The 17,879-nt window shown below is 44.5% G+C and overlaps 1 protein-coding gene across 2 annotated transcripts in view; it reads left to right on the top strand.

Moving 5' to 3' along the window:
- Nucleotides 1-17,879, top strand: part of SCN8A (sodium voltage-gated channel alpha subunit 8) — a 196,648-nt gene that overhangs the window by 164,679 nt on the left and 14,090 nt on the right. For both annotated transcript variants that reach the window (XM_081592339.1, XM_081592340.1), the window contains 6 exons: nucleotides 2,129-2,599; nucleotides 3,347-3,464; nucleotides 3,987-4,141; nucleotides 4,925-5,098; nucleotides 10,443-10,565; nucleotides 16,324-16,608. In XM_081592339.1, the coding sequence (XP_081448465.1) occupies nucleotides 2,129-2,599; nucleotides 3,347-3,464; nucleotides 3,987-4,141; nucleotides 4,925-5,098; nucleotides 10,443-10,565; nucleotides 16,324-16,608 (1,326 nt within the window). The remainder of the gene's footprint in view (nucleotides 1-2,128; nucleotides 2,600-3,346; nucleotides 3,465-3,986; nucleotides 4,142-4,924; nucleotides 5,099-10,442; nucleotides 10,566-16,323; nucleotides 16,609-17,879) is intronic.

The raw sequence follows: 17,879 nt of genomic DNA, 5'->3' as shown, positions 1-17,879 counted from the left end.
TTTCTCAAAGTGTCATCCAAGGACTAGCAGCAATGAGAACGTTCAAGGGTGTACTAGAGATTCAGAATCTTAGCCCACTCCGCACAATCAGTATCTGCATTTTTAACAAGATCCCCAGGTGATCCACATGCATGTTATAGTTTGAGAATCACTCATCTTTCAAATCAGGCCAAAGCCCGCCTGCAAGTGTACAACAAGGAGGGCTGGAAGAAGACACACTCAGATGACCCCTTATAAGCTCATCCAGAGTGGTTCTCTTCCTTTTTCTGCCATAGAGAAGCATATGCCAGTAGGGCATTCCTACTCATCAACCTCTGAACCAGCCATGCCCACCCTAGTCTTTCATTGGGCCTATAAAAACAGGCAATGGAATGTTTCTTAGTCACTCCCATTCTCCATTCCCAGCCATCTTCCCCTCAGTCCTGATCCCTCCAGTCTTCCCACTCCTTCAGTGAAGACAGCTACTGCCTACAGCTACTGTCCATTGTAGAGTCAACATCACCAGCCCTGACCTCCCATTTCTCTAGTCTCCTGTCCTCAGTTGTCTCAGGGGAGATGTCCCTGGCTGGCTACAGACACCTGAGCACATGAAAAAATACACTGTAATTTCTGTCTGTGATGACACTTTTCCCAGTTACCCCTTGGCTCAGTCCTTCTGCCCATGTCATCTCTAGGAATTTGGAAGTCTCTTCTGACTTTTCTCTCCATTCCAGGTAAATATCTGATATCTTTCATATCTTTTTTCTTAGCATTTCTATATATGCATCTTTCTTTGTAGTATTTCTGAGATCTGCCCCTTCCTTTCCATTTCTACAACCCATCTGGTATTTCTAAAAGTCCAAGGAAGACCACCTTTGTTACAGTCACCTTGAGTTTCACTCATTAAAAAAGGCCAAGTCCCAGGACCTACACCAGATCTACTGAATCAGAATCTTTCTGGTGAGACCAAGGAGATGCTTGTTTTTAACAAGCATCCCACTCCAGAAGATTCTTCTGCTTGCTAAGGTTTGAGATTTCTATAGCCTGATCCAGACCCTTATCAACTCATGGAAGTAACAGCCTCCTAACTCCTAACCCCTCCTTCCAGCCCACCACATGTGTACCTAGTAGGAATGACTCTCAAATCTCTGTCATCATCTGTGACTCCTTTACTGAAGGGCCGATAGTGAATCCAATTAAAATTCAAATATTTCAGCCTGGCCTTCAAAGCCCTCATCAGCCGACCCCCATTTAACCGACTGTATTCCTCTGTAATGCTGCGACTGGCCAAGGTAACCCAGCTACGTAGAGTTCATATATTGTTTCTGTTTCTCCCACCTTGCACATATGATTATTTCCACCTAAAATGTATGCCTTACTCTTCTTCAGAAGTATGACAAAGTAAGGGCCAAGTGTAAATCAAGAAGTGAACATCTCTCCCACTTTTCAAAAGTAAGTCCTAATAAAAAATAAATTAATCTTAATGCCCAATGCGGTTAAAAAGATAAATAAATGAAGCTTGTTTCTAATGGCCTGACACTTAGATGTAGAACCCAAAAGTCACCATCACCCTCTTGCTAGAGCTACTTAATTTTCATAAATGTTAGGAAAACAAAGAAAATCAATTCTCAAAATAGGATAACATGGAATATATTTCATTTCCACCTTCTAGATTTGTTATATGAAAGTCTGGTTCTCCAAGCCTAATTTTTTTCTAACCTGGGTCCTCCAGGACACCTGCTGCTCAAGAACACATGGCATCTAGGCATTCTTTGATCCTTCTCAATAATCCATGCCTGCCTTTTTGTTTGTATTTTTGGAGAATTTTCTCCCAAAATGGATACAACCTTTGCTTTTTCTGATTATAAGAAAAGCAGTATGTTTTGAAGTACATATATATGTGAATAGCACTACAAAAGAACCAAAAGAAGGAGTACTAAACTCATTGTATTACAACCAAAACCAAACAAAATGTACACATAGTGACACGAGCACTTAAAACACTATGTGAGTCGAACAGTACACAGTAGACACTCTCGAGTCTTTTACGTAAGCCTGTGAGCTTGTAGTTACAGCCCTAGTGTAGTGGATAACTATACCCAACACCATTCTCCATTCACTCGCCATTTTCCTGATGCTCCTGGTGCAGGTACTGAACCTGTTTCTGGCCTTGCTTCTGAGCTCCTTCAGCGCTGACAACCTGGCAGCCACAGACGATGATGGAGAAATGAACAACCTGCAAATCTCCGTGATCCGGATCAAGAAGGGCGTGGCGTGGATCAAACTGAAAGTGCGTGCCTTCATGCAGGCCCATTTCAAGCAGCGCGAGGCCGACGAAGTGAAACCTCTGGATGAGCTGTACGAGAAGAAAGCCAACTGCATCGCCAACCACACTGGCGCCGACATCCACCGGAACGGTGACTTCCAGAAGAATGGCAATGGCACCACCAGCGGCATCGGCAGCAGCGTGGAGAAGTACATCATTGACGAGGACCACATGTCCTTCATCAACAATCCCAACCTGACCGTGCGAGTGCCCATCGCCGTTGGCGAGTCCGATTTTGAGAACCTAAACACTGAGGACGTCAGCAGCGAGTCGGATCCTGAAGGCAGCAAAGATGTAAGGTCCCAGCCGAGAAACCTGTCTTGATCCCTGTGTAAGAACAAATGATCAGCCTTGGAACTGGTCCAGCCGTGAGCCTGGCAGAGAGATTCTGGAATAGCCAACTCTCAACTTTGAACTTTTGGGCTTCCCTGATGGCTCAGACAGTAAAGAATCCGCCTGCAATGCAGGAGAACTGGATTCAATCCCTGGGTCAGGAAGATCCCCTGGAGAAGGGAATGGCCACCCACTCCAGTATTCTGGCCGGGAGAATTCTGTAGACAGAGGAGCCAGGCAGGCTACAGTCCATGGGGTCGCAAAGAGTTGGACAAGACTGAGCGACTTTCACTTTCACTTCACTTTCAACTTTGAGAACCAATTTTACCCACCCCCAGACAAGCTAGATTCCTGAAATGTTCCCAGATCTGCCTCTCTTGCTTCTGAGTCATCTGGATCAGAGGCTGGAGGAAACCCTCGAGTACTTGCCTGCCATCAGTCTGTCTGAGCTGTACCACTGAGACCAGCTATAGGTACCTTCTGCTTAGGGTGGATCCCTGTCATCCGTGAGCAGGCTGTGATGTTGTACCCCCTCCTGACAGTTTCTGAAGGCCCCGTGGTAATTGTTGGCCCATGGTGAATTGGATGATGATGAGTTTCTAGCCTGAATTGTAGCTGCTGCATCATCAGTACCAAAGGCAGCATAGTCAGCATAGAGTGGATGTGCTGCTGTAGCATTGCTTCTCTCCTTTCTCCTTATGTATCTAGAAACTGGACGACACCAGCTCCTCTGAAGGAAGCACCATTGACATCAAACCAGAAGTAGAAGAAGTCCCTGTGGAGCAGCCTGAGGAGTACTTGGATCCAGATGCCTGCTTCACGGAAGGTGAAAGGGGGCCAGGAGAGCGGATGGCATGTAGCACTTGCATGGCTTGCAGACACGTTTATGCTAGGGTCAGTGGTTGGCTGGGGAGAAGGGGGCTCTGTGGGTATCTGCAGGAACTATGTTCCCTGCCTCATCAATTTCAAGGAGGTTGATACCATTTTCCCCATTTGATTCTCAGCTGTAACAGGTTTTTATTCTCAAACTTTTCTTTGTTCATTTTTCTCGACATCAGTCCCAAGACTTCCACCATGTCTGCCTCCTGACTACCCTCTTCTCCTCCCTCTCACTGCTTCTTTATAGGATATCTTCCCATCACCAGAGGGCCCTGCCCTGGCTGCCTGGCAGCATAGCCTCAGCCCCACCACCCTCTCCACTTCTGAGTCAAAGATTCTGAGTCAGCCGCTGAACTCCTGTTGTGCTGTGTGGTGGGGCAGCACCTGGGGGGCCCTGGGAGAAGAAGGGGAGGGCGCATCTGGGTGAGGTGCGTCCCACAATCTGATCTGCCTCTCCCACTGGTGCCAGGTTGTGTGCAGAGATTTAAGTGCTGCCAGGTCAACATTGAGGAAGGACTGGGCAAGTCTTGGTGGATTCTGCGGAAAACCTGCTTCCTCATCGTGGAGCACAACTGGTTCGAGACCTTCATCATCTTCATGATTCTGCTCAGCAGTGGTGCCCTGGTGAGATCCGGGGGAAAATCTGCTGGGTGATTGACTAGGCAGGGGTATAGGGACTAATAGGAAAGACTGCATGGGCCTGAGCCCAGTTTCTCTAGCAACACTTGGCTGTAGACCAAGAGTAATGATCTACTCCAGTGCTTTGGGCTAGTGTTTTGAGCCCTGGGGATTAGAATTCACACTTATCTGTATCTTCATCCTAGACCTCAGCATGATCCCTCTTGAGCCCAAGGCCCCCTTTTCATCAGGATAAGAATACAAAGGACCAAGTATCTTCACTGCTTAGCTTGCCCCATGCGAAACAATTTCCCTTTCTCCCCTAATACCCCTGATTCACAAAGGACCGTGTGTTATATGATTCAGTTTATACAAAATGTCCAGAAGGAGCAGGTCTGTAGAGACAGAAAGCAGATTGGTGGTTGCCAGGACTAGGAGGAGATCGGGAGACTAGAGGGTGACAGCTGGACGGTGTGGGGTTTCTTTGGAGGGTAATGAAAATATTCTAAAATCGACTGTGGTGATGAATATATGACTCTGAATGCATTAAGAGCTATTGCACTGTAAACTTTAAATAGCTGAATTATGAGGTATGAAAATTACTTCTCAAGAAAACTTTTTTACAAAGAAAAGCCACGTGTAGCAAGGGATAGAGTGAAGGAAGATGGGGAGCTGATGACCGGCCATCACAGGTGGGAAGGCTGCTGGGGGTTGCGGGGGTGGGGGGTGGTACTTCCGTGTTGCTTGTTTCCCTGTAGGCGCTATAGGCAGCTGCTGCCTCTCTTCCAGGCCTTTGAGGACATCTACATTGAGCAGAGGAAGACCATCCGCACCATCCTGGAGTACGCTGATAAAGTCTTCACCTACATCTTCATCCTGGAGATGCTGCTCAAGTGGACAGCCTACGGCTTCGTCAAGTTCTTCACTAATGCCTGGTGCTGGCTGGACTTCCTCATCGTGGCTGTACGTGTCCTGCTTTCTACTTTCCTCCGCTGCCAGCAGGAAAACAAAAACAGGGACTGTCCTTCCTCTAATGGCCGGAGTTGCCTGGGGCCCAGGGGAGAGGCCAATAGGAGGTTTGGGTAGAGTTCCCTTCAGAGCACTCAGGTGGTTACTTGGGAAGCGACTCTGAAGTCCCCGCATTTGCTCCAGGGCCTAAGTCACCAGTTCATTAGTGGTTTGACCTAGAAATTTCTGAGATAAGGAATGGGAAGAGGAATCATTGGTGTCCAAGCTTTGTTATTAGACTGGGAACAGGAAGGTTCGGGCCCCAAACCAGCAGCGTTGTCCTCCTTCTGCTGCCAGGAGAGGGCTGAGAGGACGGGGTGGGTGGTGGTGGGAACTAAGTAGACTCCGCTGCTGACCATCCCCAGGTATACTCCCATCCATCTCAAGTTTTCATACCAGACTCATCCGAACAAATCTGTCAAGGAGAGGAAAGAACCCAAAAGAAACCCTCCCCCGATTCCCACTCCTTCCCACACATGGCTATTTCCACAGTGGTGATCAAACTTAAAGAATCCTTTTTTCCTCCAGGTTTTGAGACCATCTCCATGGCTCAGTGGTCTTTACCTGCTGTGCTATTTTTCAGAGTGGAGCCACATCACCTATAACTATTTCTTGCCCCACCAGGAACTGTTCCTTATTGGGCTTTCTAACCATGATGAGTGCTTCTTATTCTGTCTGATCACTGATGCTTTTTTCTTCTAGTCAAATCAGCATTTGAATGAGAACGAATGGGAATTTCTAGAGCAGGGCCGAAGGTGACTTCACTTCCTTCTGAGGGCGGAGAAGGGGAGTGTTTGGCAGCTGGGTTGGTCCATTTAAAATAGGTTTCATTGGTGAACTGTCTATGGAGCTCCTCTGGGCTGGCACGAAGCAGCACAGAAGTCAGAGGCACCTGGCACTCCACACCAGGGTGATCTCTGCTGGGTTAATGCACTCCTTTCCCAACACAGCATGCTCGACTCCTTCCAAGAGCTGTCACTGTGCTCCAATGAGATGAAGAGGTCTTGCCCCCGGGTGGCCAGCATGAGCGCCTCCTAGCCAGAGGTGGCAGCCCTTTGTGACGGAAGGGGCTCTACCTCCTCCCACAGATGGGAAGCATGAGTTCTAGGAGGTAAGGAATGGGTTTGAGATCAGACCCAGAGAACTGAGGTGACACAGGCCAGTTCTTTTTCTACAGAACAGCGGAAGTATCCTGGAGCCTTTATTTCACTGTGACTCCTCAGGACCGCTTAGAGTCAGGTGGACACCCATGGGAGACCTAGGGGCCCCTTCTCTTCTAGACGTTCCAGGAACTCAGATAGGTACGTCCACTCCCACACTTCCAGCAGCCCTAGGGAAGCTGTGATTCAGCACAAACCTTCCCCACCTTGACCTGCCTCCTGTTCACCCTAACCTGTGCCACTCTCCTCCTCTTCCCTCTGGGTGGCCAATCAAGTATCCCACATTCTGCTGCTATTATAAAAGAATTAACAGTTCTGCATGTTACTATGTATTTAACAAATACTTTCAGCACTCTTTATACTAAGTGACAGGAAAGCAAAAAACACATGAGAAAGACATGGAGCCCGCTGACAATAATCCTTAAATCCCCCTAACTTTGGGGAGTTGCTGGATTCTTACATTGCCATGAGACCTGACTCTGGTTCCTGAAACACTTCTGGACCAGTAACTAGTAAACAGAAATAAACGAAATACCATTCTCCATGTAGAATTGTCCCAGGAGCCATAGGGAGTCACAGGGGACAGGGAAGTATGGCCCTGGCCCTTGGGAAGCTCACCTTAGCTGTCCAGGCCACTCTTACCTGGTTCCAGCCTTGTGGAAATCCAGCATCCTGGGAACAGGCCTCTCCTAGGACTCTCAGGCAGAGCGGTGCATTTATTCTTCATGTATCAAATGTTTATTCAACACCCACAGCACAAAACCTCCTGCCAGGTGTTGTGGGGAATACAGAGAGTAGAAGACAAGATTACTTCTCTCAAAGGGCTGAAAAGATGAGACACAGACACACATAACCAGTGTGAAGCAGAGTGTGCCGGAGTGGGGGTAGGGGTGGCAGCCCCAGTCCATGCCCTGGCTGCACTGTTTGAGATGGAGAATAAGGCTTAGACTGACACCTGGACAGCTGGAACCATCAGAGGTTTTGCTGTCCTTTTAAATAAAATGTATGGTCCCTTTGGCATTTTAGAACATCCAGCAGGTATAAATTTTCGGTCCTAATTTAGCAGCCTCTCTGAGAAACTCTCTTTCCTCCCATTTCATCCACCAGTGACTCGATGCCGGACCTGTTATTCATCACCATGTTTGTTCCTCTAATGGATTTTCATTCTTCCTCATTGCCTCTTAGAACCGCTAAGAATACTTTTTAGAATCATGGAGATGATCTAGACAACTTCCAAGATTAACTTTGTTTGTTTATAAGCCACATGAGTTCCCAGAGACAACATTTTCTTCTGCCCAGGTCCTTGGCTGCCCTGGAGATTGTGTCCTGGAAAAGAATTTCATCATCTTTTCCCAGGGAAATTTACCCCCAGCAGATCCAGAGATTAGCCAGCATATCTGTTCCAGGGATGGGAACTTTCAGAGACCATTCATCTCATCCTGAATTCACTACTAAAAACACTCTCCGTTTGGAAATGTTCATATCATTTTTAAAAAGTCACCCAGTGTCTCCCTTTTCTTCTATGCCTGCAGCCACAGATAGCCTGGATTTTCACTTGCCCTCAATTCCTTTTCTTTTTCAGGTTTTATTCTTTCCTTAATTCTTTTAAGCAATGTTCTGATTATGTCCAGTGAGTGTTTAACATGGAGACTCAGCAGATTATAAAATTACCACTAACTACTCAGATAGGATGCTTGCCGATGCTGTCTTGGGAGAAGATCTTGGTTAGATTGGTCAGTTGAATAGCAGACTATCTCAGCAGCATTTACAGCCAGCCTCTGAATTGGCATCTGTACCTCCGCCACCCTTCTCCCCACTTTGGGCGTATTTATTATCAGATAAATCACACCCCCCGCCCCACCAAGAACCAGAATCTTCTTGCCTTGTATGAAGCTTGGCTTTCTGTAATCTTTACCTGGCATAATTACGCAGAATTGATTTGGGTATTTTGACCTCAAGCATTTGGTTGAAGTAGCTTACCTTCAGAAGTACCCATTCAGGTCTCACTTAAGAATATGACAGTTTTAGATGCTTCAGGGTTAAGAGTTGGCCGCACCTGGCAGTCGCAGACAAAAGACACCTCCGTGTAGATTCTTACTGTCAGTGATGGATGGAGGAAAATGATTGGTTGGTACTGCTGTGTTCTAGATAAAGCTTTTGAGGCTGTTGTTTTGAACAGAAATTACACTCTCAGCCATCTACCCTTCAGAGAACCTGAGTAGCCGAATAGGGCAGCAGTTCATTCCAGATTTGCTTTGGCTACCACCTGGGCCTCCAGGAAAGAGATCTCCACTCATGGATTATTAGGACAGGCGTAGCCGAAGGTTCACACTGCTTTAAACACTGAAACCTCTGAGCCTGCTCATCCCTGACCCTCACTAGGCCATTGACCTGCTACTTCTACCCCTGCCAGCCTGCTGCTTAATTATAAATATCTTTGTTTTTTAAAAAAAAAAAACAAACTTTCTGTACAGTTCAGAGATACAGAACCTTAAGAAGTAAATCCCTCAGCTAGAGATAAAAGGCATCAAATGAAACCAAGAACCAAGTTGTGGATTGTTTCTCTTTTTTTGCCTCTAAATTTGCCTTAAAATATCATCAGTTTAGGCTAAGCCAACCTATAATCATTACTTCCCAGTACAGGGAATTTAAGAATTGTTGATGAAAGCATCTTAACCTATCCCAGACTTGTGGTGCAGTATAAGGTAAATACTTCTCTAAGAAACCCAGAGCCCAAACAGTCTAACTAAAGGTATTTCAGGTCTTCTTCCCCCTGAAGAGCTCTGTGCCTCTCTCAAGTTAGGCCCAGGCAGCCCTCCGTTTAGTTAAGGGATCTGTGGAATAGCCACTCTGAGAGCTCTGGTAGGCTGAAGCGACTTAGCAGCAGCAGCCTCTGTAAAAGCAGGAAAGCATTTGACTGTGACTCCAGGCCTAGACACCAGACTACTTCTCCCCAGTATTGCAATATATCCAGCTCCAAATTGTGCAGATACCGTAATCCTTTATTGGAATTTTGTCATCCAGCCTGTCAGTGGCGGCATTGACCTGTCCATGGAAGAAATTCTGCCTGGGAATCAAGAGTTTGGGAAGGATTCTGTCTGGGAATCAGGAGTTTGGGCCTTTAATCCTGGCTGCAGAACTGCCAGTGTTGACACTGGGCAAATTCTTGTGTATGGGTCTCAGTTCCCTTATCTGTAAATAAAAAATTCATCCAAGAAGGCTTGCAGCCGTTATCCTGATAATAAGAATAAGAGAAGATTTTCCTAGAAAGGTTAGACCTGAGGCCAATTCTTTTGAGGCTTTTGTGGAGAGAAAGTATGGAAATTATAAGGGAAAATATGGATTCAGTTGTCCAGACCCACCCAAGTTCTCGTGACCATGAAGGAGCCATGATTACAGTTAAAAAGATGGAAGGATTGTTGCAGTTAAAAGTGAGAGTCACTTGAGTTCCCATGGAGCCAAAGTTCTGTAAAGAAGTTTCTTCATTTGGTCCTTTTCTTGTTGGGAACTGCGAAGTCTACTGTGGGACTCATTGAATCCGTTTCCTTGTTGATGTAGTAACTCATCCAATTCTCAAACAAATGGTTTCTTGTCAACCAGGAGTAAGAGAGCTTGTCCTTGTTGGAAGTCCGTGGTGAATGAGCTGAGGAGGGGGCAGCCTGTGTGGAGTGTGTGTATTTATCTGTATTCTTTTCCATAGGTACCATTAAATTTGTCTGGCTTAATTTAATGGGAACTTCTGGGACCTGCAGAGACTGTAAAGGGCGAGGGTAAGGTTTTTGTCATCTGTTCAGGCTCCTCTCCTTCCAATGGAACTTCCTCATTCTCCCTATCCTGTCAGCCTCTTCCCTTTGCCAACTTGTATGTTTGTTCTACTGCCCTCTCTCGACGTTCTCTTCCCTTTGTGTTTTTTCTTCTGCCTCAACCACCTTTCCTTCCAGGTCGTTTGAGTCCAAGTTGAAGTAGGCAGCTGGTGTAACACGCTTCCTCTTGGGGGGGGCGGGGCCCAGTCTGTATAATCAGTGCTAGGGGTTTTATTCTAACACTCTGGATCCTCTGTTTCTTTTTTGTTGTTGTTGCTGTTTTATCTTTTATTTCCTTTTTTTTTGTTTTTGTTTTTCTCTTCTGTTTCCATGTAGGTCTCTTTAGTCAGCCTTATAGCTAATGCCCTGGGCTACTCGGAACTAGGTGCCATAAAGTCCCTTAGGACCCTAAGAGCTTTGAGACCCTTAAGAGCCTTATCACGATTTGAAGGGATGAGGGTAAGATACTAAGAGCAGCTGATCCTTCTGCATGCCAGTGGAAACTGTTTAAGCATGCTAGAACTGATCACACGGTGGGAAGATCATTCAAACACGAATTCTGTGATGCAGCTGCTGTCTTGATCCTCCACTCTCTCTCCCCCGCACCTGCCCCGTGCGAAGGGGACTCACATTAAGCTGCCTCATCATATTAATACTGGCCCCACCCCCAACAACATGCCATCGCAGACCATGTTAACATTGGCTATTCTCATTTGGCCTGGCTTACCTGTAGCACTTGGGGCGGCTTTCTGGGCTGTTGATTTAATAGGGAGAATCACCAGGTGCAAAGAAGGGGAATTGTCACCCATAGACTCACTGAAAAGCAGAGGCCACAGACAGGGAGAGTGCTGGATAGGGGCGTGAGCCAGGTGGGGACTGTGGCCTTGGAGTCACTGAGAAAGCAGCTGAGAAGGGCCTAGAAGCTGGGACGGTAGGCTTGGAAATGGGGACAGAACAGAATTTGGCATGACCCTGGGAAAAGAAATGCTTTTCTTTCTATTCTGATTCCTCTTATTGCACCTTGTTGTTCTCAGCCCAGTCCCATAAGGACTGGCAGCCTCTGTCTGATAGCAAAGCTTTCCTCCTCATCCCCTACCCTTTTGCCCATGCTCTCTGGTCCCCTATCATAACACTGCTAAAATAATAACCAGGTTCAATGATAGATGACTATCAGCTAGTGCTTCTGAAATTTCTCAACCCCTGCTGTTACCTGCTTGGGGGATACTCCACCCAAATCCAGACAGTGCAAGGTGCTGTCACCCTGCCAACTGAGAACTAAGGCTCCCTCTTTTGGTGCCTTTTTGCTGTCTCTCTTGGTTTAAAAAAACTTTGCGTGTGGGCACATGTGTGTGCATGAGCACACACATAGTCAGTTTCCCAAAATCAAATGGACAACTGGCTTTTGGTGGTAATAGTTGTCCCATGGTAATCAGAGAGGTCTGTTATACTTAACGAGACCAAGAAAACTCACTTAGTAACTCAGATGTTGAATACATGCAGGAGAGCAAACCAGAGGATATTTTTTAAATGTGCAGAGATCAAACATTAAACTGTCGCAGTGGCCCACACAGAGCAAGACTGCTCAGGGAAACTAGGTACCAGGACGGTACTGCCTCACTCAGTTCTCATCTGTGGGTTCCTGGCCACTGTTCCATGAAGCCACCCACATCTGCCCAGAAAGATGAACATCTCCCTGGGACTTGGGGATTTTATTATTTTAGTTTATCCAGACAAATGCTTTCTATAAAACATTTGCATTGCTGCTGTAGCACAGTCACAGTTTGGTTTACTAAATATAACCTTTCTGCAGCCCACCTGAAACCATCTGCAGGAAGGTCCATTCCACAGCAGCATACATTTATTTGAATTTAAGGAACAAAAGTCGGGATTCTAAGTCTTTCTCCCACAGATAAGAGCTTTCAGAATTGTGCAATTAGGTCATTGCTATGCTCAGGCTAAATGTAAGTGGGCAGAGAGTCTATTGAAGAGGGCTTAGCATTTTAGGGGGCTCTGGTGTCATTGAAAATAGGGTTAAAATGCTCTTCCCTCCTCCCCAACCTCCCTACTATTTTCAGAAGAGGTTAGTTAAATATTTTAAAGAAGTTGTACTAGTTTTGTTATAGAGCTGATCATCCATTTTGTTGACTGAAGGCAATAATTGCAACATTGTACCTAGACTCAGTAGCCTGTGATCCTCCAACATGCCCCAGGATGGGTCCCAGATCTCCTAAAAGGAAACCAGTAATACCCAAAGAAAGCCTGAAAAAAGATGCCCAGTTGACACTTGCTACAACCTTTCTCCATCTGGGTGCCCATTACTGCCAGTCCCACCGTGTGGCCGAGATAGCCCTCATTGACCAGCCATGGCCAGTTGACTCACAAGGACCTTGTGTGAATAGTCTGAAGGACCTTGTGTGAATAGTCTGAACACCAGGGCCCTTCTGGTGGCCACACCTCTTCCCTTTAGCTCCTCCTCCTTTCCTCTCCTTTCCTGGACTCCCAGTTTCATTCCCTCAAAACTTGTCAACTTTCAAGCAGTTTAGGAACCTAGAGATCTAGAATGGGTGACCTTAGAACAGAAAGTTTTATTTGAAAAGCATTAGCAAAGGTTTTTTCAGATGAGATAATCAGGGCAGGCACAGGTTTGAACCCAAAATCAGGCTTTCAAACAATAGACATTCAGTAAGGAAAGTTCTGGTAACGGATGTCCCCACCTTTGGTTGACTCCAGTCAGCGACAGCATGGCCGTTTCTGGCTGGGCCGGAGGTGAGGGCTCATGACCCATTCCTGGGCAGCAGTCCCCCAGCCCTCTTGTGTAAGAACTGCAAGAAGGGAAGAGTAAATTTGCCTGAGCTTATCGTAAGTCCCCCAGTAATAAGCAGAGTTAGGGACTGACGTTTCGTTTGAACGTTGGTCTTCCACGGGGATGTGTTTTCCACTTCTTGGTTTGGGTCCTTGGGGGTGCCACCACTTGAGAGACTACCCCTAGAAAATGTTAAACAAGAACTAAATAACCATCAACGCAGATGGACTCAACTGTCACTGTGCTGCTCCAGTGAGAGGCTCAGACCTTCACTTGCGAGGGAACATAAGGCCCTAGCTTGTCCTGGGACCCTGACTTCAGTCTCTTCCTCAAACCAAAGACCAGAACACTGAAATACTCATGCTATTGGCAAAGGAATACTTAATGTAGTTCTTTGCTTTTCTCTCCTCCATAGTAATCTTCATTTAAGGATTTTGCTGTGCTATTAAATTTTTTGAGGGTACACAATAGTAATGCTATGAAACATGCATGCATTTTTGTTGATTGTCAGTACATAGTTGTCCATTAAAGCCATGTTCCCTCTGCCATGTATTAAAAGCTATTTGACAGGTTTTATAGTATTTAATGAGCAATAATGTTCCAGGCATTCTAGAGAAGACAAAAATACTGAAAGAATTAGTACATATTGGAATTTTTCATCAATTAAATGAGATTTGTATCAATTGCTAAATATAAACTTATATTGAAAAAAGTAGCTTTATAGATTGCTAGATCCTAGCTTTAAGTAATATTTGTATACCTAATCTTTAAAAATAATGAATTTCATCATAATCAAAAACAATATAGAGTAACTTGAGCTATTAGAGGGCAGAAGAGGAGATCCAATTTATTATGTAACTATCCTTGGAAACTTGTTATCATTTATATATATATATATATCTGTAGTGTAAGAGTCAAAATAAGAAAGCATATTTTCTTGCTCTTTGGTTGCTGAGAATATTAGCTAATGTTCACAAGGAAGAATTATTAGAAATTTCATCAACTCTCTTTACTGTTTTATTCATGAAATGAAGCTAAGTTCTTCTTTGATTATAATGAAAGTACATTTCATTATAAGTGAAAGCACATTTACATCTTTAAGTACACATTGGACTTTATGGGATTTCTGTGTCCTACGTATCACAGAACACCCAGTAAATACTTTTGTGTATTGATTCCTTTGTGCAGATCCGTGAGTATAAAAGTGAAAGTAGCTGATTATTCTTCCCTGCTGTAAATATTACCCCATACTTGACTGTCAGACACAGACACCATGTAGGACAGGTTAGACTAGGTTAAGGTAGCCAGGAGAGTTCCTGGAGTAGGTATATTCTAAATTGATATGAAAAGCAAGATTTCTAGGTTTCAGATCTTTGGGGACCAACTTCCATATTGCAGACCTGTGATGGTCTAATAGAAGGTCATCATCTCTCATCCAAGCTCTGCTGCAAAATGCTGTCACATAGACTGGAGCTTTTGAAACTTTACATAACCTACTCTCTTACTTTTGAGAAATAATTATTTCATTTGTGGGTCATCTTCCTTTTGCCTGTTCTTTTGCACATTTCATTGCCTTGTAGTGCTCCCATCAAAGGGTGAACAGCTATAGAAAGAGAAGATTAAGTCTGATCACCTGACAAATTTGGTAACATAAGTAAATATGAGTATCATTCTCAAAAATAACCTTGGGGAGTTTCCAGATTTCAGATATCTTGGCTCTCCTTGCTCAAAGTGATGAACAATGGAAGTATAATTATTTTATTATAAGGACAAAACTATTAGATCTAAAAGAGATTTCTTGGTCTAAGAATTAAGAAATAACTGCCTCTCAGTCTAAAGGCCTTCATACATGAATTGGAGAAACACAAAACTAATATTTTAATTTAAGGGAGAGTGACTCCTTAGCAGAATATCATTGCCTTTCTGATAGAGGACAGAAGAGACAGCTCTTCTCAGCCACAAGTTCCAATGAGTGGCATTACAATCTAAGGCACAACAGAAGGAAAATCGGATCCCGATCAGGCTCAAACTAAAGCCCAGAGCTGCCCCCTGGTGTTCCTTGGGCAGCACGGCCCTTTTAGCCCTTTTGGTCCTGTGCCGGTTGGCAGTGGATCCTATCTTCCTTCCCTACACTGAAAAACGGATGCAGGAGCGTGGTGATACTTGTCACCTCCTTCTAACAAAACATGAGAAGATTTTGTTTATATCCAGGATCTCTATTTTAACTCCACTTATCCTCTGAGGATGCTAGAAAAGAAAAGAAACATGCTTCCCATTTCAGGGTCACCTTTCTGGGCCTTAGTAGTCCTGCTTAAGACAACAGCAAGTAAGAATCAGGGCAGGAATGATCGCCAGCATTGTTTTCTGTCCCACTACCTGAAATGCTATTTTTGTAAGCACTTTGAACTCCTCTAGTGAAAATTGCTACAACAGTGGAAGTACTGTCTAGCTCTTCTCATCTATAGTATGAAGCAAAGTTAAAAACAACCCAGAAACTGATTCCTAATGGGACTTCTTTTCCTTTTTTTTTTTTCATTCCTGAGTCTACTGTAGTCAGTGATTTTTAACAATATGCCAGATTGGGGGGTTTCAAGAGCAGTGATCGAACCCAAAACTCTCCAAAAACCCTAAGTCACTCCTTTTTCCAATAGTACATTGTGAAGAGTCAAGTCAAACCCGGGATTGACCAGAGAGATATCAGCATTAGCCAGGCAGGGGCCAACTCAGACTGAGAAGCCTGCAAAGTCAGAAAAATAAAAAGACTGAAGAAGAATAATGAACCTTGAGTGAAAAACACAACTGTTCAGATTTTATTTTATACTGTTTGGTAGAGGGAATATAGCTTTTTTTTTTTCTTGAGCCTGCAAAATGATGCATGCTCAGCTCTTGCCTGAAATAAGATAACTGGCCTTGCATAGTCATAAAAGAGACTTTATGTACTGTTGAGTGATTCACTGCTAACCCCACCGGGTAGTTCTCTGTGATTTTGAACAATCTCACCTTGATTTGCAGAGGGGAAATGTCTGTGGAAAGGCAACTAGTGAGCTTGAAATCACTCAGATTGTCCTATGGGGGCCATATTTCATGAGTGGTAAGAAGGAAGACTAGACAATGAAATGATTTTTTTCAGTCCCAGATTGGTGCCTAGGAGAGAGACCTAGGTCAACTTGGGCAGGGGAATTTGTGTTCAGTGAAATAAATAAGTAATTTTTAGAATTCCCCTAAGTATATTTCAGAGATATACAAAATTTTGGTCCTGTTTATGGATCTGTCTGATTACCCTAATTCCAACGGGAACATAATGTTTCCATAGTCATAACAAGCCACACAGTGTCATTCCCCTCCTGGAAATCAAAAGAGTGTGCGTGCCTGTACTTCTTCCTGACACTCAGCAACCTCCCCCTTCCAATGCAGGTGGTGGTGAATGCCTTGGTGGGCGCCATCCCCTCCATCATGAATGTGCTGCTGGTGTGTCTCATCTTCTGGCTGATTTTCAGCATCATGGGAGTTAACCTGTTTGCGGGAAAGTACCACTATTGCTTTAATGAGTCTTCTGAGATCCGATTTGAAATTGAAGATGTCAACAATAAAACAGAGTGTGAAAAGCTCATGGAGGGGAACAACACAGAAATCAGATGGAAGAACGTGAAGATCAACTTTGACAATGTTGGGGCAGGATATCTGGCGCTTCTTCAAGTGGTAAGGTTGTTTTCCGTCCTGTGAGAATTAGACGGCTAGCAGAAATCTCATTTCATTCTTTTTCAACCCTATGTCCAGAATCAGGGTTGCTCTTAAGTCGGGAGTCACTGTCATTTCCCAAAGCAGTTCCAGGGAAACACCTCTCCTGAGTACTGTGAGGTCTCCAAGACCTCAGTCAAGGGAATCTGTCATTGTGCTCAGAAGTTGAGTTCTGCTTAGCAACAAGTAAGGATTTCTGCAATGCAGTAAGGTTGCAGAGAGATCACCTTCTCTCTCCAGGACATAAGTATGTAGTTAAAGAGAAAGTAGGTAAGTCACAGACCAAAAAGAAAAAAGGGGGGCAATTTTGATGGAGCAGAACAGTCCCGCATTACTGCTATGCTAGAGTTAACTGAAGACAATATGATGACAATAACTATGACAATATGATGGTGCTATGATGCTGCCACTATGTCATCTCAACCACAGAGAAAGATCTAATGTATCACAGCAAGAAATGAAGCATTTCATCACGTCTAGTTTTCTCTATCTCTCTGGCCAATTTTTTTGGAGTGTTTGACAAGATAGTATGATGCAATGAAAACTCCCGGGCTTTGAAATCAGATGTAGGTTTGAGCCACACTCTGACGTTTATTGGATATGTAACCTTGGACAAATTACTCAACCTCCCTGAGTCTTTTTCTTCATCTGTTAAATTTGAATAGTAATACCTTGCATGGTGGTTAAGAGGATTCATGGTGATTTGTTAACGTTCCCTAGCACAATGCCTGGCACACAGCAGGCACATGCTTAATTAATAGTGTTGCTATTATGTTTCTTTGTTACTATTACAACTGTTTCTATATCATATAGTTTCTGGGAGTATTAAATGTGATAGTGCAGGTGAAGCACTCAACTCAGCCTTGAGTATAGTAAACTCTTAACTGGTAGCTAGTAGAAGGAGGCGGAGTTAATGGGATGAGCAGTGGTTTATCCCATTCCACAGCTCTTTAGTTGTTCTGTCCCAGTTCAAAAATTGGACCCACAAATGGAACCAGAATTGGAGCAGCTTCAAGAAACCAGTGCCCATCAGCTGGCCAAACGTTGTATTGAGTCCCCACCATATGCCAGGTACTGTGCTTTGGCATTACCAGGGCCATCAGATGAATAAAGAACTGCCCAAGCCCTGAGAAAACTTAGAATCTGGTTGAGTTAATAAAACATAAAATAAATGATAAACATGGAGGCTGTTAAATTGGTTACCCATATTAGTTTCCGAAATCAGGTTAGGC

Source organism: Giraffa tippelskirchi, chromosome 4 (genome assembly GCF_054371585.1).
Source record: "Giraffa tippelskirchi isolate mGirTip1 chromosome 4, T2T-mGirTip1v1.2.pri, whole genome shotgun sequence".
NCBI lineage: Eukaryota > Metazoa > Chordata > Mammalia > Artiodactyla > Giraffidae > Giraffa > Giraffa tippelskirchi.
The sequence above is the reverse complement of the archived record's forward strand: the minus strand, read 5'-3'. Positions and strand labels throughout refer to the sequence as shown.